This window comes from Genypterus blacodes, unplaced genomic scaffold (assembly GCF_046128005.1).
Source record: "Genypterus blacodes isolate CSIRO-AG114 ecotype Tasmania unplaced genomic scaffold, CSIRO-AGI_Gbla_v1 ptg000073l_1, whole genome shotgun sequence".
NCBI lineage: Eukaryota > Metazoa > Chordata > Actinopteri > Ophidiiformes > Ophidiidae > Genypterus > Genypterus blacodes.
This window is the reverse complement of record NW_027466883.1, coordinates 3,267,562-3,292,500: the sequence shown is the minus strand read 5'-3', so window position 1 is coordinate 3,292,500 and position 24,939 is coordinate 3,267,562. Positions and strand designations below refer to the sequence as shown.

The 24,939-nt window shown below is 45.2% G+C and overlaps 3 protein-coding genes across 3 annotated transcripts in view; all 3 read right to left on the bottom strand.

The window, feature by feature from the left end:
- The window catches only part of LOC143006117 (endophilin-B1-like), a 1,965-nt gene extending 595 nt beyond the window's left edge, over window positions 1–1,370 (bottom strand). Inside the window, exons 1-3 of the mRNA XM_076157442.1 lie at window positions 1,233–1,370; window positions 1,002–1,143; window positions 109–237 (exon numbers count right to left, since the gene is read on the bottom strand). Coding sequence (XP_076013557.1) covers window positions 109–237; window positions 1,002–1,143; window positions 1,233–1,289 — 328 coding nt within the window. The 5' untranslated portion in view covers window positions 1,290–1,370. The remainder of the gene's footprint in view (window positions 1–108; window positions 238–1,001; window positions 1,144–1,232) is intronic.
- Window positions 1,371–2,367: 997 nt separating this feature from the next.
- Window positions 2,368–17,921, bottom strand: atr (ATR checkpoint kinase). Its single transcript, XM_076157657.1, has 48 exons — window positions 17,762–17,921; window positions 17,527–17,618; window positions 17,119–17,271; window positions 16,141–17,039; window positions 15,751–15,887; window positions 15,489–15,665; window positions 15,165–15,328; window positions 14,658–14,810; window positions 14,367–14,565; window positions 13,957–14,213; window positions 13,667–13,863; window positions 13,427–13,527; window positions 13,098–13,269; window positions 12,788–12,943; window positions 12,479–12,673; window positions 12,161–12,256; window positions 11,887–11,976; window positions 11,624–11,719; window positions 11,312–11,442; window positions 11,083–11,226; window positions 10,784–10,877; window positions 10,538–10,663; window positions 10,173–10,379; window positions 9,917–10,030; window positions 9,706–9,821; window positions 9,482–9,602; window positions 9,160–9,297; window positions 8,759–8,930; window positions 8,429–8,595; window positions 8,141–8,305; window positions 7,893–7,984; window positions 7,687–7,778; window positions 7,415–7,592; window positions 6,954–7,139; window positions 6,697–6,856; window positions 6,100–6,279; window positions 5,751–5,893; window positions 5,571–5,668; window positions 5,251–5,480; window positions 4,895–5,029; window positions 4,605–4,805; window positions 4,362–4,505; window positions 4,072–4,222; window positions 3,783–3,939; window positions 3,545–3,698; window positions 3,209–3,360; window positions 3,018–3,123; window positions 2,368–2,883 (listed from the first exon to the last, which is right to left on the bottom strand). Exons 1-48 carry the CDS (start codon window positions 17,812–17,814, stop codon window positions 2,710–2,712), a joined length of 7,815 nt encoding a protein of 2,604 aa, XP_076013772.1. The 5' UTR covers window positions 17,815–17,921; the 3' UTR covers window positions 2,368–2,709.
- Window positions 17,922–18,731: 810 nt separating this feature from the next.
- pls1 (plastin 1 (I isoform)) lies at window positions 18,732–24,282 on the bottom strand. Its single transcript, XM_076157658.1, has 15 exons — window positions 24,195–24,282; window positions 23,581–23,741; window positions 23,378–23,507; window positions 23,068–23,200; window positions 22,687–22,768; window positions 22,119–22,284; window positions 20,936–21,078; window positions 20,732–20,827; window positions 20,343–20,538; window positions 19,986–20,073; window positions 19,709–19,823; window positions 19,464–19,597; window positions 19,229–19,352; window positions 19,012–19,145; window positions 18,732–18,870 (listed from the first exon to the last, which is right to left on the bottom strand). Exons 1-15 carry the CDS (start codon window positions 24,262–24,264, stop codon window positions 18,732–18,734), a joined length of 1,911 nt encoding a protein of 636 aa, XP_076013773.1. The 5' UTR covers window positions 24,265–24,282.
- Window positions 24,283–24,939: the final 657 nt, after the last annotated feature.

Below are 24,939 nucleotides of genomic sequence, written 5' to 3'. Positions count from 1 at the left end.
TAGTTTAATAAAACCCATTATGGCATAAAAACATTGAAGATGATCAGTTTTGGGTCGTATGTCACCAGTCTGACGTGGATGACAAACATTGTTATTAACACCACTCACCATAGGGTGTGTTGGGCTTCATTTCCATCCCAGCCTGGCTCATGAGGTCTCCCAGCACCTCAATGGCACGAGGCCGAGGCGGGAAACTCCACTCCAGATGCTCATACAGCCGGTCCTCTAACCGTGCTCCTATTCATCACAGGTCAAAGGGGTCATATCGGATTCAGAGGCTACGCATGTTTTAGATTTAGCACGGCACTTAACCTGAACTCAATAATATGCAACATTCTACTGGGACAATATGGAAGGCAGCGATTATAGCAGTGTAGTATTATTGGCCCTTGTCATAATACACCCATATGTGTAAGGTAAAGCATGGACTAACATCAGACTAAAAGGCCCTTGGAGCAGGATAAACAAAGTATGTTTGTGATGCTGAATGTATTTCACTGTAAGAGGTTATTGCTTCTGGCAGCTGAATGGTCCCACTTATTAGATAGATTACAGACTACATCCACTTATAATCAATCAGTTAAGGTAAATGGACCGAGTCATAACAATGTGCGTTTGTCATTCATCAGAGCAACGACAGTCAAAGCAAATAAGAGGTCAAATAGCTGAAATGTTAAAGGTCTACAAGTAAGGATTCACTTCCTAATGTGAGTACTGACCACCAGACAAGACACCATGAAGTCATTGGAGAAGCTAATTGGATGAGTCCAGATACCTTTAACGACTACTGCTAGATATATAAATGATCAAAATGTTGAACTTTCTATTTATAAAATGTATACAATAACCCTAACCCAAAATAGAATATTATTGCATAACAAACACAACATATCTAAAATTATTATTTGTCTTTTTTTGGTTGTGTTTGGTTTTCTCTCCAGAGGAATTTGTAATACATTCGATGAAAAGGTTGATTCGCAGGAAGTTCATCCGGGTCTCACCCGGGTTTGGCTGCAGCAGAACCTCAGTCTGGGTGATGATTTGCTCCGTGCAGGTCTTGGTGGCCTCTGCCCGGATCAGGAGCTCCTCCAGTCGGCTGTCCAACTGTGTCTTATCCGCCTGGCCCAAGGTCTCTCCGGTGTACTGGGCAGATATTACGAGAAAACAAGTTTAAAAAAAAATCAAAGCCGAGATGGAGATGAAGAGGAATGAGGTCTTTTATCCAATTTTACCTGAACAGCCCGGTTGATAAACTGTCCAGCATCCACAGCCAGCTGCGTCAGATCCATAACAGCGTCCCCAAGGTCGCACGTTGTCCCCGGCCCTCCGACTCGTCGTTACCGGGACTTTAAAAAAAAAAAGCCCCGAGCAGAAGCAGCTGACCTCGCCATGGCCTCAGCAGTCACCACTGTGTAACCGTAACCAGATTACGACCAGATGACATTAACAGACCCGAATCCATCAAGCCAAAGCCGAAGAAGAAGCGAAGGTACCCGGATCATGTGTTTAGTTATCCTCCAGCCATATTGAAGTTACGCCACATGCGCCTCTAGGGGGCACTGTTTAGTCACTTTCAACCACACCTCGGCGCCGAAACGTAATCTTAATACTATTAAATGAGGGAGAATAGTTTAAACAGTGCCTTTGTAAGTGTAATATGGTTCAAATATATTTAAATGTTCACTATCATGTAGGAATGAGAGATGAAAATCCTAATTTCTCTCTAAAAAGTTCAAAATCAATCCTGTTTCACCTCTTCATCAGAATATCATCATCAGCTTTCCAAAAACACCATGTCAACATTGTGCGCTTCCATGACGGCAGGACAAAATACGAAAATATCCAAAGTCAGTTGTCAGGTGTGTGATATCTATTTGAAGTCTGGTCATTCATCATAATTCGAAAGCAATCTCACCTCGTGTTCCTGACTGACATCTTCAGAAATGAAAAAAAAAACAAACAAAAAAAAACAAAAAAAGTAAAGAGGCTTGATTTGCTCCTTTCCTCTCCTCCTCCCTGCTATATTAAGTTGAGCTGCAACAGAAGCCATGCATTGACAAAAAGGAGGAAAGTAATAATAAAAAACACAGTGGCTTTCTGAGTGTTTGAACTCATGTTGGGCCTAAACACCTCCTCAGCAGTTACTCCATACATACCCTCACCCAGCCTACTTTAGAGCCGAGTGTTTCCTTTATGAAAGCCTTAAGATGCTTATTGGTGGGCTGTGTGACAGAGGTGAGCCAGCTTGACCAGTGGGGAGAAAGAGAGAGAGAGAGGATTACAATAATCAGCTGACAGTCTGACTTCCACATGAAGTCTAAGCAGGGTTAAGAGCTTAGAGGACACACTCCTAACAGACACATCAAGTTAGGAAAACATATTTTATTACAAGGGAACTTACACCAGTGCATTTTCATTTCATTTCCATAAAATTGGAAACCATAAACAATAAACTGAAAAAGGCAGAGGAAGAAAAACATCCCTGTAACTGTTGTGTGTGTGGTAATTGCACTAGCATGTTGTTTCACAGTAGAACCTGTGTCACAGAGTTCACTAATAGTTCTTGGTACTCTTTTTATTTTTTTTATTTTAATTGGTCGAGTGTTTGATTACAGTTAAGTATCCGGAATGATGCTGAATTGACATCCACATGCTTTTCTATAGTGCTCAGTCAGAGTTGGACACAGGACTGGTGTGTGTGTGTGTTTGTTACAGGTAGGGTCCCCAGCCTAGATACATCTGACAGAGCAGTTTGTCATCAGTGGCCTCCTGTATGAGGTAGTGGACGTGTCCTTCTATAGACAGAGGCAGACCCAGCACTTTATTGCGGCTCTTTATCACCCCCTGCAGACGCTGCTCGATGTCACACACGTGGGTCTTAGCCTGGTGGGAGATGGCAGAAAATGAGGACAATGTACAGTAGGAGTGTGAGACCTGCTCACTGCTGAAATTGCATACAAACAAAGATCCAGAGCAAGCACCCCCTCACAATCTTCTGTATTTGTGCATATACACACCTTTTCATTGACTATCTCTCCTGTCTCGTTAGCCTGAGCTTTAGAAAGTCCTTTGGCTTGTTTGCTCCACTCCACCAGTGGATCATGAAGGAAAGTCTTGAGAACACTGAGTTGAAAACATAATCATATGATTATTATGAATAGAGCTCCATTTATTTGAAATGCCGTCATCTATGTGTGTGTGTGTGTACCTCATGAGTGGCTCGCTCTGGTCCCTCATCAATCTCAGTGTGACCTCACAGGCCTGCCTGAAGAGGCCCTCAGTGCCCATGGGCCCCATGGCATGGACCATGTTTTGGGTCAGACGAAAGGGAACAACCTCTGGCACGTCAAATGTCTCCCCCTAGTGGAGAGTTATGGGTGCAGCAAGAGTGAGATAGAAGGAAAGGAGGATGAAGAGTTCTGCAATCCATTTGGAGATTTAACCTTCAAAACCCAGGTCTTAAGCTTAAGCTCATGATCATCTCTTTTATTTAAGTAAGTAGCTACACAGATTGGTTAAATCACTTCATATTTTAACATCCAACCTTGTTGAAGAGGCAGTTGAAGTCGACGTGAACACATTCTCCTGTGAAAGAGTCAAAGAGGATGTTTTCTCCGTGGCGATCTCCCAGACCCAAGATGTAGCCCACCATGGACATCACAGCCGTGGAGCGGCAGTATGCAGAGCGACTGCTGTACCTGTAAACACACACGTACTGAAACTGAAACATTTTATGTATACAAGTATGCAATGAAGTGAAACGTTGCATTGTAGCGTCGCACCATGATGTGGGGTCAGGGAAAGTGCGGAGGAACCACTCGTAGAAGACAGGGGGGTGCCGAGCCAACAGCACCTCCGTATGGATCCGTATCTTCTCTTCAAAGGTAGCCGTCTTGGGTAGAATCAGCTTCCTCAGCTCTTTACCTGACAGGTAAATACCTAGAACACACACATATAACAAATGAAATAACAATCATATCACACATCATCATATAACAACTGCATCACACTATGGAGTTATGGAGGTCTGAGAAATTGTGTGTGTGTGTGTGTGTGTGTGTGTGTGTATACCTCTCTCCTTATAGAGCTTGGTGAGAATGTGTCGCAGTCCCGCAGTGTTGTTGACCCATTCGATGATGCCACACTCCTCATTGAGCGGAATCACAGCGTACGTCCGGATATGTAGCTCCCTCCACCTTGACTCGGCATCTTTACGTAAGCACTACACACACATACACGTACACAAACCAACACAAAGCACAACAGGCTGCACTCACTGTTCCATTCTTTACCGTTTAATAATACATTTAATTGAGTTATTCTCGTTTCGCGTCATATGAGAACACACAAAACAAACACACCTTGTTGATGAGACAGTTGAACTCCATGAGTCTGCAGTCCTTTCTCAGGTCATCTTTAGGTTTACACATCATGGTGTAGCTGCGTCCATCTGAACCCTTCAGACTGATCTTCTTCGGTTTCTGTAAGGAAGCTAAGATCTCCACCTACACACCGACACGGGCAAAGAGTGGAGTCGCAGGGAATAAAAAAATAAATCAAATAAAAACATCTCCTGTAAAAACACGCTCACTCCAATCTCTTACAGTGTCTTCAAAGGCAGCCAGGTAGGCCCAGTGTCCTGGGAAGGCATCGTGCTGTGTGTTTGCCCCGCCCGTATAAGGCAGCGTGGGGATGAGGACCGACTGCAGCGGGATCAGGATCTGGCTGAAGGTCGGTTCCTCCACCAGACGTTTCAGCTGTTTGAAATGAACGCTCATGCTGAGGGTGGTGGTGTTACCGTCCACCTGAAAGACACGTCCGGCAACACGGAAGATAACAGTCACACGGGTGAAATGATCAGATTGTATGTGCATGTGCGTGTCGGGTTCCATACCGGCTTGTTGCACAGCTCCAGCAGCTTGTCAGTCAGCCTGGTGGCATCTCCGATAAATTTCTCCAATGAAATTTTTAGACTGATGGCCTTCCTCAGGATTTGATTACAGCGTTTCATTCGCATGGGGTAGGTTGACTGAAAACATATAGATTTACTTTTGAAATAAAGGATTTGAACTTGTGCTGAAAACTGAGCCCCACACACACACACGCGCGCACACGCACGCGCACACACACACACACACACACACACACACACACACACACACACACACACACACACACACACACACACACACACACACACACACACACACACACACACACACACACACACACACACACACACACACACACCTTACAGACAGCGGTCATTAACCACATGGCCTGTTGGGGGTACGCCAGAAACACTTTGGCCACGATGGTCATGAGGACGGTGAAGACCTCGTCGCTGGAGTGACACACCCTGGAGATGAGCTGGGAGAAGGCGGTGAGGAACTGGTACGGTGCCAGGTTGGCACAGTGCTCGCTCACCACCGAGTTGATTTTACTCAGCTCCGACCGCATCTGTCTGTCTACCCGTCCGGCTGCAGTGTGTTTAGATTAGATGATTAGAAAATGTCAAACTCTAAAAGAAATGTTCGTTTTCGACATGTATACATGATTAGGTCACCCACCTTTCTCACACTCACACACTTTGGCTCCAAAATCTAGCCAGAGTGACAGCATGCGAGGCATGGCCTGGTATATGTACTGGTTTCCAAACTTCAGGGCACTGTGTGGGACATGAAACAACCGCTGGTGTCTGTGAATAATATCCAACAACTATATATTCAAACCACAACACGCAAACTTACTTTCCAAAGAATGTGACGATGTATCGGATGAGGTTCCCCTGTTTCTCTAACTTGTTGTCGGTCACCATCGGCATGACTTTGTCGTAGTACTTGGCCAGGTAGAAGTTTCCATCTTCCCACTCTGGCAGAAGATTGGTCACATCCTGAAAACGTAAACACACACTCAGCTGTGAGCAATGACCTCAGCGTTGTTGCTTTAAGGTTGTTAGATGATAAATAATATTCTTACCCTTTTTTTTAGCCTATTGCTTAAGGAATTACTAATATTGCAGATATTGTCTGATTACTTTCACAAATTCATTTTCCTGCCTAATGATTCATTCCCTTCCACACATATGCAGGACTGTACCCTGTACGCCTTCATGATGGCGTTGGATTCAAAGTTGGCCGTCTCCTCCATGAAGCGTCCTACCAGCAGCATGGCTTTGCCTTTAGTCTGCATGGCACGAGGGCCCGTCAGAGGCTGATCGTCAGGGAAACACTGGGCCACGCCCTTCTGCAGGACAATCAGGGCCTGGTGTACATCTCCCTGATGACAAATGACACATAAGCCGTCATCAGTGTGTGTGTGTGTGTGTGTGTGTACACACTGAGAGAGCCTCTTATCTGCAGCAATTTACAGCTCTGCTCAGCATTCATAATTAAGGCAATTCAATGAAGGGATCCCTCCAGTAATCTGCAAACATTATGAGCTGCTATGAACTTTTAATTAACTTTGAACTTTTCAATTACAAAGTTTAGGTTTCCACTTTATAGTAAATGGAAGATGATGACAGTTTCTATACATAGAACTGCAAACTGCAGCTCTGCAACAGTGTGAAATTCTAATTACTGTAGATTAGAAGCCCACACTATACACAAGTAGTGCCAAAAGTAAAACTAAACAGATAAGTTTGGAGTCTGGAGGTAAGCCTGCTTGCCGTATTGGCTTTCGGTAGTTGTGTACCTTGGACCCGAGCCACTTGGCCTTCTCAGTGACGAGCTCAGCCAGATGTGTGTTGTCTGCGTTCAATAGAGCGTTGAAGGCTGTTTGGTGGTGTCCTGCTTTCCTGGCTACCCGGGTGCTCTGCAGCCAGCACTCCCCCACCAGCTGCTGACACGCAGGCCTGGAGAGGAAACACAGCCATGTGATCTTAGCCTGAAGGACCACAACCTTGCTGAGTACTGCGTCTCTTGTGCCTGCAAATGTGTGTTGATCCTTACTCTGATCCCAGGCTCAGCAGGGCACGGCGGAGGGCCAGGATCGGCTCTTTTGCCCTGAAGGACTTCTGGGTCATCTCCAGGCGATCTGACCAATGGACAGGCAGCTGGCTGAGGCTGGGGGCGGAGCTTTCCCTCTGTTTCTGAAGCCCCGTAAAACTGTGTTCCAACTCACTGAGCATATGGAGTCTACACACACACACACACATCAGACCTTTGGATTAGCAAATACTACTAAATGACAATCGTCAAATAAAAAAAGAGTTACACTGACAAGCATTAGGGGAGACACACACACACACACACACACACACACACACACACACACACACACACACACACACACACACACACACACACACACACACACACACACACACACACACACACACACACACACACACACACACACACACACACACACACACACACACACACACACACACACACACACACACACACACCTGACGATGTACTCGTATCCTCTCTGGTATGTTCCACACTCGTAGCTTGCCGCAGACAGAGGGACGACCTGTTCCTTCCTCACCAGCTTCAGTTTTGTATAGAAAGTCTCAGCATCCTGCTTCTTAGCAGACAGCAGCAGCTGGCCCAGCCGGACGCCCCACGTACTGGACTGACGGTCTGGAGGCCGTGACAGCACAAACAAAACACCATTATGCTTAAGCCCAAGTTCATTGTTGCGTTTGCAGTTGCATCTGAATGCATTTTTGCTCACCTGAAGTCAGGTAATCCTCCAGCAGGTCCCATTTACCCAGCTTCCACGCAGCCTCCACTCTGTAGGTGTTCAGCTCCGACTTCCACTGGTGCCTAAATGTGTCCACAATACACACAGAGCTCGTTTGATTGCTATTAGCTGACCATTTCATTGAATAAGCACCATTGCTGAGGATCAGATGGTCCATGTGTGTGTGTGCGTCTCACTTGTTCGCCAGTACTCCATTGACTTGAGTGATGACGGTGGACAGCTGTCCAAGGCCGAGCATAGATGTCATCACCCCATGATAGTGACCAATCTATGAACAAAGTGAGTCAAAATGATCAAATATGAGGAGAAACAAACAGCACTTGACTGAACCTTACAGATCACTGTGAATCAAAACTCACTCTATTATTGAAATTCTTTCAAATATAACGTGGAAGTGAACGTGATCAGGCGTATATGTGTGTACCTGGTCTGATTCCAGCTGTATGGCTCGGTCGTAGCAGGCGGTGGCGTCTCGGAGCAAGCCGATGCTCTCGTGCTCCAGTATCTGTTCCCGTAGCGATGGCTCCTCCCTCCTCAGGGCATTGACCCCCCTCACACCGTCAGGCTCGTGCATCGCAGCGTACAGCGTCTGCAGCACCAGCCAATCAGGGACGAGTTCAGAGAAATGCTACTTTTCCCCTCTGCCATCAACATGGATATTGCATGGAAGAGCAGCACTCCAACATACAATACATCTTTAAACATGTCTGACCTGCAGGAAGGTGAGATGGTCCTGAATGTTCTCTTTGTTTTCAAGGATGAAGGCTTCAAAGTGCATGAGGGCGCGAGTGTATGCTTTGGAGCGCACAGAGGCCTTGGCAAGGACGTCCTGTGGAATCCCCTTCAGGAAGGCCACCACACGCTGATAGTTCCCGCTCTCTGCAGCGATCACACATTTTAGTTTTCCAGTCATCATACACTTAGGACTGAATGATTGAGAGAAAATACTGGAGCGGAAATACATTCTACTTGTTTAGAAATTGTGTGTATGAATGCGAATACAACAAACTGACAATTAGTGATGGCTCTATATGTTTCTTACCACTGGTTTTGGATTTGGAGTAGAGGATGTGGCGGCTCCACTGTGTGAGGTGAGACAGCATGCTGAACACCGTCTGTGTGCTGAGCTGTGATAGGCTGGAGGCTGTATCCTGGACACGCCCTCCTCCACGTCCATCCCCTTCAGTCAGCACAGTCAGGATCTCCTCTGTTACCTGAAGGGAAGCGTGTCAGAAGTAGTGAACTAGAGAGCTTTTACTTCTTTATTTGTGTGTGTGTCTGTCTGTCTGTCTGCGTGCGTGCGTGCGTGCGTGCGTGCGTGCGTGCGTGCGTGCGTGCGTGCGTGCGTGCGTGCGTGCGTGCGTGCGTGCGTGCGTGCGTGCGTGCGTGCGTGCGTGCGTGCGTGCGTGCGTGCGTGTTGTCAGTTTATGGGCGAGTCCTTACCTCCCGCTGCTCTGCAGGTGTGCATCCCAGCAGCATGTACAGCAGGATGTGAGGCAGCAAGTAGATTGTGACCTTGTAGTCGTGTTTGATGATGAAACTACAGCAAGTGAAGACTTTGCTGGCCAGCACATGTCTGACCTGGAACACAACAGAACCAGCTCAGAAAAGCTTTGTGTGATGCAGTCACGGATACAAAGCCTTGAATGTTGTACAGGACAGATCAGCACCCTGTTGAACAACACTAAGCTCTCTAGGTGTTGAGTGTGACCCATTCAACGTTGAGCTATTTGGCTCAAGTAAGGTATAAGAGAATTCATCTAACCTTGCTTATGAGGAATCCGGCCCAAGTGGCTGACCAATCAGAGAACTTGCTGCCTCGGATACTCAAGTAGACCGGCTTCTTCAGTTTAGACCAGTTCACCTCTTTCTGACTGCTCTTATACCTGCAATAAGACAAAAAGACGGAACAATGAGTGGAGAAAATACAAACAGGAGGTCAAGGTAGAATGTGACAGTGAGTGTGTGTGTAAATGTAAATCTTATTACCTGCTGTTGAGGTGAGGCTCCAGGATTTCTTGGCTCTGCTCTGGAAACCTCCTCCACAGCCGGCGGCCTGGAGAGTCTGAACGACCCTCTCGACACTCAAAGATGGAGAGCAACTCCTACAGGGTGCACACACAACCATAGATAGACCAATCAGAAGATACAGAGGGGCATATAAACATGGCTGAGAAAACGTGTGTGTACAAATATGTACCTGAATTGCATAAGCAGCCGAGTCCTGGGCTCTGACGTTATCCGCGTACGCCAGAAATGTTCTGGTCAGTTCATTCAGTAGCTCGTAGGCAAAGTTTGGATCATCAACCCCACTCTGTCGCACATGGAATAACACATTTACATTTGTTTTGTTTATTAAAAGTGTATAAATAGACTTACATTTCAAAGACTCTAGGTAAACTCTCTGTTAATTGCAAATATACTTCATTATACAGGTTCTGTCCGGCATTTCCTACCACAAAGGTGTTGCGATCTCCATGGGTGTCTGTGTGCGACAGGTCCAGGCGTCCAGGGTCCACGGCCCCCAGCTCGCCCAAACATTCGCCGCAGAGGAGCCGGGCTTCTGGGGACGAGTCCTGGCAACCCTTCAGCAGCACCGCCACCAGGTTGGAGATCACCGGCTCCACCGACTCACTCGCACAAACCTGCCGCAGCAACCACTCCTGGGAGCAACAACACACAAAAATAATCACTCACCCAGGAGACTGTGAGCATGTGTTCATTGCCAAAAAAAGCTTTGTCCCTGATCCTTTCAGAGTTACAGCTCTTCTTCATCTTCATCTTAATGAATGCATGTGTTTTAGTGTGTGTGTGTGTGTACCTGATTGCTGTGCATCATGTCCCTGAGGCTGGTCAGTGCATGGACCCTGACGTCAACATTCTCATGCTGAACAGCTCTCATTGAGAGCTGCAGAGCTGCGGCGAGGTCACTGCTGCTGGCTGTGAGCTGGGACGAAAAAAATGGACACGATGTTGACTGCTGCTGCTGCTTTATGGATTTGTCATCTTCAACTGTTGGTTTAATCTTCATGTCACCTCTGTGACCAGTTTGCTGTCCATTTCTGACCTTTTTGTAGTTCTGCAGCACAGTGTGGATGTCTTTCAGCTCAGGGTGGTCGGGTAGAAAGTAAATTTCGTGGAGGTAGTCATTCACCTCTTCCCTGCAGGAGATCAGCAGTGTTACATAACTGTTGTAAAAACACACTGGATTGTGTACGTGTTCATTTTTTTTAAAACCCTCGATTATAAAATGTTGTTTAAACATGTTGGACATACAAATTAGAAAGAGGGTAGTGTTATTCCGTACCTGGAAAGCTTATTTCTTCTTCTTAATGAGATAATATGAAGATTTAAAAATAAAATTACTTGTTGTCCACGATGAGGAAGCGGATGATGGCAGAGGTTTCTTTGGGCTGCAGAGGGATAAGAGGGAGGAGCGCAACAATCACATGACTCAGGAGAGGGCCGAGGTGAGCCGGCTCCACGCTTCTGACAAAACACTCCCACGTCCTGTCCACACAGCAGGTAGGAATTAAAGTACACAGTATCAAGAGGTTGATGATTGTAGGACGTGTGTGTACGTCGGTGTACTGACTGGCAGCAGAACAGAGGGAAGTCGTCTCGGTAACGGAGGCCGGTGCGGAGCGTCGTCATCATCTTCACCCTGACGGAGCTGATGTGTTTGGAGCCCATCAGTTGCATTAAAGCCATCACACTGGTTAACACCTACACAGGAAAACAGAATTCCAGAGACATTCCACTTTCAATGGCATTCAATGTGTTTTCTATGTCTAATGTAAAATCTAATGGTTTTTCTATGTCTTTCCACCATCCCAAAAAAGGCACGACTGCATTAAACTCAGATGCCAAAGTCCAATGGTAAAAGGACTCGGCCATTTGTACCCACCAGCTTCTTGCGGTCCTTCTCTCCAGCACTGGAGCTGAGCAGCTGCAAGTTGAAGAAGGCCAAAATCCCCAGCAGCTTTGGCTGTAGGTAGTCTGCCTGAAATACAGTAAGCCGAGGAAACGAAAAGATGAATAAAATGTGTGAAATCTGTGATGATTTAATGATTCATGTTATTTACAACTGCTGTCTAATTACCAATTAAAATGCCGTAAGGACATTGATATGATACATTTCAACGCAAATCAAGCTGTCCTGATATATACCATGCGCTCTGGGGTGGTGATGTCCTTGGGACCCCGGTACGGGTCGTCACTAGAGGCAAAGGAGGCAAGGATGGCCAAACCATTGAACACCTGAGCAACATAACACACACAGGTGTAAACAAGACTTGACTGAATCCATCAGTGGCATTTATTCAGTTAACTGAAGAGAAGCGAGAACAGAACAGAAACAACGATGGGGGTCTTGTGTTTGTGTTTGTGTGTGTGTGTGTGTGTGTGTGTGTGTGTGTGTGTGTGTGTGTGTGTGTGTGTGTACCTGTTGGTAGTGCTCTCCCAGCCGTAGTAGCAGCTCATTGTGAAGACCCTGGAAGTCTTGCCTCAGCAGAGAGCCCAGCTCAATCTCTGTCTCACTCTGGGACATGATGCAATATTTGGTTACAAATGTAGCTTTGTTAATCTCATCAGTGAGGAAGAAGTCGTTCTAGGACCACAGCTTCATTTATAACCCTTTATAAAGCCCAAAATAAAATCACCCATCATAAGCATTACTGTGACAGCGTTGTCCTGCTATGGTCAAAGCCAGATAAGCAGAATATGTATGTTTTCCTTTTAATGACTTATAAGGTTATAATACCTGTAGGTAATGGAAGGCTCTCTCTAGCTCCTTCTTGGTGCACGAACAAACCAGATGACTGAAGATGTACTTGAAGTTGTTGATTAGAATCTCTCTCCTGTTTGCTTTCAGCTCATTGGCCAAGGTGCGGATGAGGGCGGAGCCAGTGGCGCTCGCCTTTGCTGCCAGGTAGGGCAGAAGCACCTGGAGGGTTCGCTACACATCCAAGCATGAAAGATGAATATGGTTAAGCTTGCAGTACATACATACGTACATTTAATATTTTTGTACTCTGGTGAGTGTGTGTGTGTTGGAAGTGATCAAGCGTACAGTGAGGAAGCGGTGGAGGTCCGGGAAGTCAAAAGCGTGTGCAATCTGAGCGAGGATGTCCAGCGCCAGCTCTCTCTGATGGGCTGACTCGTTGCTCTGGTCCGGCGTGCCCCGCAGGGCCGATGCATGACGGGAGTGCAGAGACTCCACCAGGAACTAAACATAGAGACGAAAAAACACACAACCCATGGACATTCAAAGGTGGAATTACAATAGATAAAGAGTGAAACGTTTATAAAGCTAAATTATTAACACACCTGATTTCTTTTATTATAGAGCTGAGATTCCAAAAGATAAAGCGTATAGATACCTGGCAAATAGGGTTCTTGTACTGATTGAAGAAGGTCTGTAGTTTAAGGCCTTTGGCCGTGGCCAGGGCTCTGATCTGAGTGTAGGCAGCTACAGACACTGGGGAAGACTTGGAGAGCAGACAGTGGAGCAGCCGCAGCAGAGAGAATGACACCAAACTACCCTGAGAAGCTCTGACAGAAGAAGACAGGCAGGGTGAATTAATGTAGAAAACACAACATCGACAATCCTGAAATGTAAGTTCAAGTCTCCAAGAAGAGGAGAACAGAAAACTCAAGAATGTGTGGAACAATCATATATCTGTAATATATATTTACAAGTCATGTTTACCTGCCAATCTCTCCTGTGGTGAGGATGAGAGTGTTACGTAGCTCATCATCTCTGTTGATCTTGGCGTTGTTGAAGGCCTCTTTAAGACGAGCAACCAGGAGCTGGGATGGTAAAGGGGAACACAACCTTCGTATAAATATTAACACACTGACGTAATGTTTCCTGTTTCACTCCTGACTCCACCGCGTAGCATTTTATTGGCTTATCTCTGCTTATTATCTATCTGATGAAATTCCTCACCTCACACAGAGAGCCCTGGTCAGTCTTTGTTGAGTGCTCTGTTAGAAGGAAACGCAGCGATTGGCTGAAACACACTCTGACCTGTGGATCTGGGTCCTCTATTAGGCCAATCAGAGCACAGAGAACCGCCCGGGAGTTGCTGTCTCCACCAACTAGGTTCACATGTTGGCAGAGGTGAGGCAGAGCTTCCAGGAAAGCTATGACAAAGATAAAATCAATAACATTCAACAACAAAAAGTCCTTCTGAATCACATCTAGATTCATTTTAAGAACACATCCTACTAATGTACCCAGTTTGATGTTACTTGGAGCCTGTTGTTTAAGAAGCGGCAAGAAGGGTCTGACGACAGACGCTCCGAGATATGCCACTGTTTTCCCAGCATGCTTTGCAGTGAGGGTAAGGCGAAGACAGCGGAGCTCAGGAGGGCGAGTGTGCTCCGTGTGGCCGACGCTGAGCTCAGACAAATCTGATTGGATACAGCTCAGCTGACCAATGATCCTCGCCAGCTCCACCTTCACCTGCTCTGAACCATCCTCCAGCATGGGCCTGTAGATGCATAATGTACACCATGTTAATAATACAGCTTTAGATAAATTGTTCTTGTATTTACTCAGTTCAAATTTTGTCTGATCTTTTGTTTTGCTCTGTGTGTGATACATTCAAGTTTGAAGAAGTGTGTGAGTGTGGGCTTTTACGTACAACAGAGTAGTGCTGATGAGGTTGTGGTGTGTGTTTCCCAGGTGGTGGAGTAGAAGAGGGCAGGCTCTGACCGCTCCGGCTCTCACCATCTCATCTCGACTCTGCAGCGCCTTGGAAAACACACACACGCGCCACGACTCACACACGCCCCGGTGCAAAAGAGCCAGCAGCGACACGCAGTCCGCCTGGACCTGAGGTGCTGGGAGAACAAACACACAAATGCGATGTTAACCCCAAATTAGTTCGACATCAAAATGTCTTCCTGAGTTGTGATGCGACATGAATACTCACAAAAGCTGAAGCTCAGCCTCTGAGCCAAAGCAGGAAGTGAGGGGGGGAAACCTGAGCTCTTATAGGCTGAAACCGACTTGCATTCACACACCCAGGGAAGAGACAGCAGAGCGCACACATGCCGCTGGAGCCCGTCCTCACCCTGGCTGTTCACTGTTCACACAAACACACACATACACACCTGATAAATGATTTTGCTTGTCAAATGTTTGACAAACACCAACACATTGATCCAAAAACAGTCCTAAAAGTCCTCAAATTACTACCTTGGTAATTGATTTAGCATTTTCTTTTCTTGTTTACTTTATGTCCCAGATATTGCTGCTGTGTGACGGGACATAATACATACATGTACCTACAGTTCTCTTTGCAGCTAAGCATGCTGTAAGTTTGTGGATACGCTCAATTTTTATGATGAACAAGAAAACACGAAAATGGTCCCAAGACAAAATAAACAACATGGGAAAAGCACATGTGAGGTGTGTTTATGAGTGCATGTGTCCTTACTCGTCAGGTAGATGATGGAGTCCAGGATGCTGACAGTGTCCTTGGCTGCAGACTGAAAGTAGTCCTGGTTTGAGACAGGTTTAGAGGCTCCTTCTAATACTGACTGACAGCTCTTCAGAGACCTTCCCAGAGTCTCAGTGGACACCCAGAGGAGAGGAGAGGGACTGCAAGATCACACAATTGCAGTCAAAAAGTAGGTAAGGTAAAGTAAAGTAAAGGTCTGTGGATGTATTCAGTGCAGTGTACATGTATTGAGTGTGTGTGTGTGTGTGTGTGTGTGTGTGTGTGTGTGTGTGTGTGTGTGTGTGTGTGTGTGTGTGTTACCTGGTAGGTGAAGCGCAGAGGGCTGCCAGGTGGAAGATGAGGTTCAGACCCTTAAGAGCAGAGAGAGTCTCTGAAGTTTCAGGTTCATTTCGGTCTGAGTTCAAAAAGGTCAGCAGCTCCTCCAAACGGCTGTTCACCACTGACCACACCTCACTCCGCCAGCACATGTCCACCTCACTGGAACACACACACGCACACGTCTCAAAACAATGAATCATCCTGAATGCATTCAATGGGACAATCACCGCTGTTTTTTTCTTACATAGCTGATGGTTTTGTTGTCTTGCTGACTGAATTAGTGAGGCAGGGTCTCTTAGCAACGATCTCCCCATCTCCCAATTCCTGCACCACCATAGCCGCTTCAGCCATCAGTGCAGCCTGGAGAAACCCTTCAGCGCACTGCAAAACACAAGAACCACAAACCCCGAAGCTATGAAAGGGTAAGATACTGTGGGAGAAACAATAACAGACATGTGAAGGAGACACACACACACACACACACACACACACACACACACACACACACACACACACACACACACACACACACACACACACACACACACACACACACACACACACACACACACACACACACACACACACACACACACACACACACACACACACACACACACACACACACACGTACCTCAGCCTGGTTCTCTGTTCCGACTGTGTGTGCCAGGGTTGTGCAGACCTCAGTGACTTGCTGTCTCCTTAGCAACATGGCACTCTCGTAGGCGGGGGCAACAGATAGCAAGAAACTGAAGAGCAGGCACAGTGATTCAGTGACTTCTGAACCCAACTTGACCTCTGACCCTCCCAGAGTACAAACACGCTCAAACAACTGCGACACGTAGATGGGCTCAAAGTGTGAGTGAGTGACACCAGACGGTTGAAACACACAACCAGTCAGATTTAGCAGCTCTCCCTCAAAGTTATGTCGCGCATTGGGTTGTGTGTGAGTGTGTGTTTCCAGCAGGTGAAGGTAAGCCATAAAAAACTCAGGGCTCTGCGTCTCAGGAAACCCTTCTAGCTCCACCATTGTCCTCAGCATCACCATGGAGATCTTCCTCAGCCTGCCGTTTCCATTGGCTAGGATGGAGCAAGCCGTTTCCCAGGCCACACTCTGATCACGACGGGAGACAACGCCCCTCAGCGCGTCCGTTATGACACCCAGCGTCACGGCGGCCAGCGACTCCAAGGCAGCAGGCGAAGACAGGAGGAGAGGAGACGGAATGAGGTAAGCAGAGGCACCCACGGGAGAGACGCAGAGGCACTCCAGTGTCACAGGCCATGGGCTCTGCTCGTGAACGCCCAGAGTGTGTCCTTGTCCTCCCAGCGTGGCAATATGGGCGTAGAGGACGTCAACAAGTTTCTGAGCCACACTAATAAGCTCCTGGGTGAGGCAGCTGAAAATGAACGGTGCTCTGACTCTCAGTGTGTGCAGTAGAGAGCACAGCACGGCAGAGACCCGCTCGTGGATGGAGCTACAGTCTGGAGCTGCTGCCATGCGTAGCAATCGCACTGCCACCCACTTACTGAAGTCTGAGGAAGAAATATTCAGAGTTGAAATAAAACGGAAGCATCACATACACACTGAAGATGAAAGTGAAGCAGCTCTTACCAGTGCAGCTCTTTATGGTGTCTGGGTACTCTGCAGGCTGACAGGCAGGGTTGGCGAACATCAAAGAGGAGGATTGGATTATATGCTGAACAAAGTCAAGCAGCATCACACAGGGTGGTTCTGAACTGGACTTCTTGCTCAGACTCAGAGCAACTGGGAGTAAAGAGACAATAAACAAACAAACAAGATTAATGTGATTCAAACTCAGAGAATGTCAAGCAGCTATTAAAAAAAAGAGAAATAGGTCAAAACAGAGCTTTAAAAGACATTACCAAAAAAAAGCCAGTCAAATAAGTTAGTCGAATTACATGAATATTATGGCTTTTACAGCGTTTAGTTCCTGGTGTTGTGTATTGTCATTTAAGGAGTTTGTTACCGTCTAACGTCTGATATCCATGCGTCACTCACCTACATCCACATCAGTAAGGATCCTGTCTATGAACTGGCACAGGATCTGACGGGGCTTCTGCGCCGCCTGCTCGTATTCAGCCGCACCGGCACTGTGTAAACGTCGACATATGTTAGTTAAACGTTATTTGGTGAGACAAATAACCTCAACATTTCCATAAAGTTAATGAGGTAACAATGTGTCCAACGTCTATGTTTCACATCTTAGCTTAGCCATCTTTAGCCGGTTACTCACCTAGCTAGCTCCTGAAGAGCCGGTATCATCGCCGACATTTCCAGTCCTTCCATTGTTGCAGCGAGTTGCTGTTTAAATACGTTCTTTAAAATACCATATCAATACTTCGTGCTCTTTTTCGATGGTCACAGCCTCACATGTCTTTCACAAACTTTCGCTCCAAAATGACGTCTTTGTTATGATACGGCAAGCTCAGAGGGTCGATACAGCTCAATAACGCAAACTCCATTTTGCTTCCCCCTATCGATTGATACAAGCATGGCCAAAAGTATGAGAAAACCATTTCTGATTTGTTCTTGTTTGGGGCTGAGATAAACTCACTCAAAAGTTGAATCGAACCATTTTCAGGTTTTGTTTATATTGCTGAAATAAATCTAATATCGAATGCTGCAACATACAATGTAATTTCCGAAAATAACGTGCTATCACGTTTGTGTTTTCCTTTGGCAAAGTGACATTTGTATAGAATACTGACCTCAACCCATTTCAACACTTTTAAGATTGAATAAATGCAAGTCAACTGGTGTCTGTCATTTTTAAATAAACATAAAATGGCAACAAATATATCATAGATTCATTTTTAATAATTAAATAGCATTATCCAATGCAACATTTACATACATTATAACAAGTAATACAGAAGGAAGAAATGCACATGAAATATATGCTCATGTCGCAAAAGCAAATATAATGTTATATTGAATATGATACAGCAAAAGAGCAGCTTACAAATCAAAGATAACGTACAGAGTGTCTTCGCTGTAAGAAATGATATTTTAAATCTGGGAATGTTTATTGTTTTTATGGAATGTATAACAGAAAATGAGGTGTTAGGTGCTCATTAAGACAAATGTTGTGCCTAAAAAGAAACAGCCAGCCAAGAATTACAAAGAGGAGATAGCATTTGATGTAATACAGCATAAAGAAAAAAAAGGAAAAGATGTTTTTTTTTGGTTAGACCATGTTTGGTTCAGCGGTGTACTTTTTTTAAACCGTGACCCATGAGACAGGCGAACATCGTCAGAACCATCTTGGGATTCACCTCCACCAGGTCGTCAGGCAGTGCGTAGACCCGAGCTCCGATCTTACGGGCCACTGAAATTGCATACCTGGGAGGGGGGAGGAAGAGATGAGGATAGATAGATGATGGGGAGGCACACGGGAACTGGGACAAATCTATTAGACAGCTGACCAAGTCTGTATAATTATTAGAAGTTAGGAATGAAATGTGAATAGGCTGTGTCTTATACTTGGCATTTTTGAGTTTATCTGCATCACTCAGCGTTGCTTTGTCTCCTCTCTTCACCATCTCCCACTTGACAGCGCCGGGAGCGATGGCATCTATCAGGTCAATCACCGGCATGCTCGTGCTGATCAGCTTGTCCTGCAGGAGAGGGACAGGGAAAACGGTCAAATGCACAAGCAACCGTGTGTACACCAATGAGACACAAACTTAAACACACTCACTTTGAAGCTGCCGATTTGTGTGTTCTTGCGGTGGTTGCTCAGGGTGGAGTTGACCCAGCTGAGGATGATCTGATCTCCAATTTTCTCTCCCTCACCAAGGTCAGACAAAACCTGCACTGTGTACCTAACAAGCAAACGAGGGACATAAAAGCAAAGGGGCAACATGTTTAAAAATATACAAAATGTGGAGTTTTGCCCCATTCAATAAGCAATTTCCACAGTCCTGGTACCTTACCTCCTCATCAGTTGCCAGACCAGCGCCAGGGTGTGCAGGGAGCTTCCCTCATTCAAGTTTTCTCCTCCAATGCCAACCAGGGAGAAGTGAGCCACATTCCTTCCCAGCTCCACAGCATAGTTACAGTTCTCCAGCTAATAAATGTGCAATAAAACACTCAGTGACACTTTAACACTTATTTCCACACCAATTTGCTTTCATTACCCTCCTCCTTCTTTAGCTTTTGTTTGCACGTGTAAGTGTACCTTCTTCATATTGGCCCCCAAGACAGGATAAGGTGGCTTGTTGACTTTCCTCCAGTTCACAGGCACATTAACCTTCTCATAAAGCTGCAGAATCACCAAACCATCACACAAGTCCCTGTAGAGAACAAACACAAAGAGCAATCAACACGCAAGCAACACAATCCATACATGCTGCATATTGATAAAACACATTTTTTTTTTACACATGGCTTTATACTGTATGAGTATTGCTCAGTAATTCCCTCCACTGATAAGGTCCAGTACACGTGTGACGTACCAATACAGGTGGTTGACATTTGGAGAGACACCCAGAGAGTTCATCCAGTTACGAAAGGTTTTCTCTTCTCTGGATTCTGGATGTAAACCTGGAATGAAATGACATAGCCACTACATTGTCTAACCATCCTATTGTAGATAAGATATGCTTGGTGTACTTGTGAGACTGATTGGCTAGACACAAATATACTACCTATAAAGCCAACTCTTCATATGTAGTAATGGGAATATCCCCCAGATTATAAACAGTAAATATAAATCATAGCTGCCATAATCTGTCACACCCTGATAAACCACGTGTACGTCAACAATTTTATGACAGCAGTTTGTGATTCAGTCATAAGTGTGCACGTCTAACCCTCCATCATTGTAGAGTCGATGCCGTTGGTCTGAGATGCTTGCATAGCCGGGTATGCGTTGTACAGATTGGCGACGAAGGCCATGTTGAGTTTGCTGTTCCCAGACGTGACGTCGTGAGGAGAAACAAACTGTCTGCAGTCCAGCCGAGCGGCCTGGCGCAACATCAGCTCGGCCCTTTCTTCTAAATCACGCTCCTTCACATAGACACACACACACATGTAATCATACAATACAGGAACAACATACATGTACTCGTGACAGAATTACCTCATCCAACCCCATTTAGCATGTTTGACATTTCTTATCTTATCTCTTATCTGTCTTATCTTTTTCTTTTCTGTTTCTTATTGTGATTGAACAAGATAACAACAAAGAACACAGACTTACATTCATGCCGCTCATGTCGATTTTGATGTTCGTTACATAGTCTTCGTTTCCTTGGGGAGCAATCTGGTCCAACAGGTAAAAATAGGCTCTCGAGTCCTACAGGGGTTCAACACAAGGAGAGGTTACGCTTTAGGTATGACTGTGTGTGCATGTGTGTGTGTGTGTGTGTGTGTGTGTGTATGTTTGTTCTGTTCTGCAGGGCACCTTGATGTCGTCGCTGAAGTTGCTGATGGTTTTGGTGCCTGCGTTGCGTAGGTGATGGTTGACCCAGCGTAGCAGCAGCTCTTCAGGGGAGAGGGAGAGTAGGTGGTCCAGTGATTCTCCCTCTTCCAGAAGACCGATCAGACCTAGACACAAACAATTATAATAGAATTATAACAGAATTAAACATAATGGACCAATGACTGAAAATCTGAACACTGAACAGTTTCATATTCCCAGGTGGGCCAGGATGGGGTCGTATGTGGGGTTGTGTGACTGCGGAAATGGGTTGGGTCTTTGGGTGGGATTTCCTCTTTCTTCTTTTCATGATGCGATTTGCACTAGCCTACTTTTCTGTTCGACATCATCCTGTAAAAACTGTATTTACCCTATGAGGTCATTGCATCAACATCACTGATGCCATCCTGTACTCTGCGCCCATACCACTGTGCCATGTTTTCACAACCTCAAGCGGCCGTGGCTTCCTGCTATTTCAATTTCGATCTACTTGTACCTCATATTGCTTATTGTACCTCAGGGTCTTTGTAAAAAGTTAAGCAACAACAATAATAATAATAATACAACCTTCTTTCTTTCTCTCTCTATCTCTCTCTCTCCCTTTCCCCCTCTTTCTGTATAAAGAATTATCTTCAAAATATCCCATAACTGTATGCACACTGTCATGTAAAATGTTTGCTTCAATAAAAACAAATAGCAAAAAAAAAAAAGAATGAAACATAATGATGCATCAGAAACCATATTCGGACAATGTTAATGTTATATTGTTTAGGTAAGGAGAAATTCTGAACTCCAAAATGCTTCTGCAGAGCACCATGGCACCGTGAAGCACTTTGTTCCACTGAAGTGCAGTGCATTTAGGCTGAAACTGGGTTGAGAAATGCTTGAACTGTGGTGAAGCAACCTAACCCATATAAGAATGATAAAGACAGACAGATAACGGTGTAAGATTCCCCGCCATAACCATAACTGTGGCACGCCTAAGAGGAGAGATTTCAGCCAAGCATATTCCTGATCAGCTAAAAATATGTGAAAACACCTGTGTGGCTGTTCCAAGGGTGTTGCATCATGATAACATCTGTATATTATCACCATTTTATACATTGTAACTGCAAACCTTTCAGTGTTAAGTGTTTCAATCAATGAGTGTGTTTGTGTGTGGGCTGACCTTCGTTCCTGCTGATTTCTATATCAGCAAAGAGGCCAACTTTGATGACCTGCCACAGGAGCCCCAGGACCAGATGGGGTTTACCGGCCATCAAATCATGGGCATCGATGCTCACCACCGTGCAGCCGATTGCTGAAGCCGAGTTCAGAGCCAAAACTAGATTCTCCTGCAAGCGCAAATACATAATCAGCAAGACTCTTAACTGAACTGAAGGAGTGTATGTGAACACCAAACACCCAATAACAACTTAACAACCAAATGATTTTGTATCTTTGATCTTGCAAAGGAGAAGATAGAAACACAACAGGCATAAAACAGATCTGCAAAATGCAAACGTATGCAGTAAAAAGTTAATATGTCACAGGATCTTTGTTGAGCTGTCCAACATTATTGCACAATCTATTGCTTTAAGGATCTTATTTACTATTATCGTGTTAAAATGATTGAAAGTTAGTAAAAAGTGAATACATGAAGGAACAAAAGGGAGTAACTACTAAGTTACAATCAACTAGGAATGTTTCTACTTAAGTAGCATCACGAAAAGCAAAATGCAAACTGCTCTACTTACAGTCATTTTAAAAGTGGCCAGTTTCTTAGTGTTGATTACCCTCTCATCAATCGTGTCAGGCTGGGACAGGTTGATCATTTTACTGAAAAGAGGACAAAGAAGGTGAGCGAGTGAGTGAGTGAGTGAGTGAGTGAGAGAGAGAGTGAGTGAGTGAGAGAGAGAGTGAGTGAGTGAGTGAGTGAGTGAGTGAGTGAGCTAGGATCATGGGAATCCATCCATAATTTGATATCAATCACATTAATCTTGCACATCATATCAACATTATTGGAACGTCTCTCTCTCTCTGCGGTGTGTGTGTGTGTGTGTGTGTGTGTGTGTGTGCGTGTGTGTGTGCGTGTGTGTGTGTGTGTGTGTGTGTGTGTGTGTGTGTGTGTGTGTTACCACAACAGGATGCCGTCACGAAGTGAAGTGAAGAGGCTGTCATTGTCAGGATTCATGGGCAGCAGATGTTTACAGTCTGGATCTTTTGCCAAGGCTTTGTTGATCCAGTTGACAAATGCCACTTTCTCCTCATCTACACACACACACACACACACACACACACACACACACACACACACACACACACACACACGACCATGAGTTTAAAAACCAAGCTAGAAATCTATTAGAGTTTAATGTTTTTCTGTTTGAACATGCAATACGCAAGTTTCATATCCACACACCACATGCATCCAGATCTTTCTCACACCTGAGTAGGAATGCTGCGTTCCAATGCTCGAGCTTCCTGACGTTCCCCCAAAGGAGCGAATCCCATCTCTTCTGGTGATTGTTTTCCTAAAGGTCTCACTGAACTTCTTACTTTTCAGCTCCTGATAGATCTGCACACAGAGATGTTACTTCAATGTGTTTTATGTGCATTTTTGTGTATTTGGTACAATCATCACAACTTACAGACACAAATTCTTCAAAGCTGATCTTCTCGTCCTTGTTGGTGTCTCCAGCGATGAAGGTCTCTATGATCTCTCGCACCTTGTACCCCGGCAGAGAGAAACTGGCCTCTCTGAACAGCTCCTGGAGCTCGAAGTCACTCACAAAACCACTGTTATCAATGTCTGAACACAAACAGACACACACCGAAACGCACACAAGCTCATTTGCTCTGCTGCTAATAATCAAAACATTTTCAAAAACACAATATATTGTACAGATTGGCACAAACAAAATTAATTTTACAACAAAAAAACTGTACAAAATGCCCAGCTTATCCACTTCATAGTTAGTAGTTTGCATGTATTACAGATATCATTGTTATCAGCATCTCATTTAATTACATATTTATGATTATGAACTGACATAAGCTGGCTCAACAATTTATGATGAAATAAAAGTAAAAGTACGCACACCCTGAGCAATTAAGATCACTTACATAAGAGTCACACTTTATATGGTTGGCTTTAAACCTAAATTTGGTCAGAGTTATAAATACAACAGAAAGTGTGTGTGTGTGTGTGTGTGCGTGTGTGTGTGTGTGTGTGTGTGTGTGTGTGTGTGTGTGTGAAACTGACCAATTTTATTAAATGCCTCCCTGAGATCCTCCAGGTCATCTCTGGAAATTTGTGTGATGTGGTTTGCCATAGTTGCTTCTGCTTTGTGCACCTGACACACACACACACACACACACACACACACACAGACGCACAATCACAGCTAAGGGTCATCAAACTCGCAAAAGGCTTCATTTCAGCTTACAGTCGTTACACAAATTATAAATCATTCAACCTGGACTAAAGCAGTTTCACATTAGGTGCGATAAAGACGTCAAAACTATAAGGAAGTGTGAGGTTATACACTGGATTCAGAGGCCTTGTGACTTTGTTCTCACAGCAGCACAGTAAAGATTCCACACCCTGCAGCAATGACTTAACTCAAATAAAGATTAATTCAGTAAACTAAGACACACAAAGAGAAAACACACAAAACCAACGAGGGCTTGGCAATTTTCCCATAGATAACCTGGAAAACTGAATCAGGCTGTAACTCACAGAAACGACGGAATGAGAGGTAGAATAGAGCGCACGTACCTACATAAAAGCCTACGTGGTTCCGGTCGGTGATGCGCTGAGTTCTAAGCCTCACTGGGTACGGATCCTTCTGTGGGGGGGTCCGGTCTTCCACAGGTCCGAGAGGCCTTGATCTGGGTCTGCGAGGCAGGCTGGAGTCCCACAGAGGTGCGGGGGAAACTGGTTATCTCTCCGAGGAGGAGTCACCCAGGAGAGGCACAGCGTTGGACCTTTGGCCTGCCTGGACCCT

What these genes read in the sequence shown, in the direction of transcription:
- atr (XM_076157657.1), bottom strand. Translation starts at nt 17,814, where the DNA reads ATGGAAGGACTGGAAATGTCGGCGATGATACCGGCTCTTCAGGAGCTA. An exon ending in TTCCCTCTGTTCTGCTGCCA is followed by an intron (nt 11,227 to 11,311) that starts GTCAGTACACCG and finishes CTGTGTGGACAG; the next exon opens with GACGTGGGAGTGTTTTGTCA. An exon ending in GAGAGATAGTCAATGAAAAG is followed by an intron (nt 2,884 to 3,017) that starts GTGTGTATATGC and finishes ATCTCCCACCAG; the next exon opens with GCTAAGACCCACGTGTGTGA.
- pls1 (XM_076157658.1), bottom strand. Translation starts at nt 24,264, where the DNA reads ATGGCAAACCACATCACACAAATTTCCAGAGATGACCTGGAGGATCTC. An exon ending in AATGTCAACCACCTGTATTG is followed by an intron (nt 19,824 to 19,985) that starts GTACGTCACACG and finishes TGTTCTCTACAG; the next exon opens with GGACTTGTGTGATGGTTTGG. An exon ending in GTCTGGCAACTGATGAGGAG is followed by an intron (nt 19,353 to 19,463) that starts GTAAGGTACCAG and finishes TTTGCTTGTTAG; the next exon opens with GTACACAGTGCAGGTTTTGT.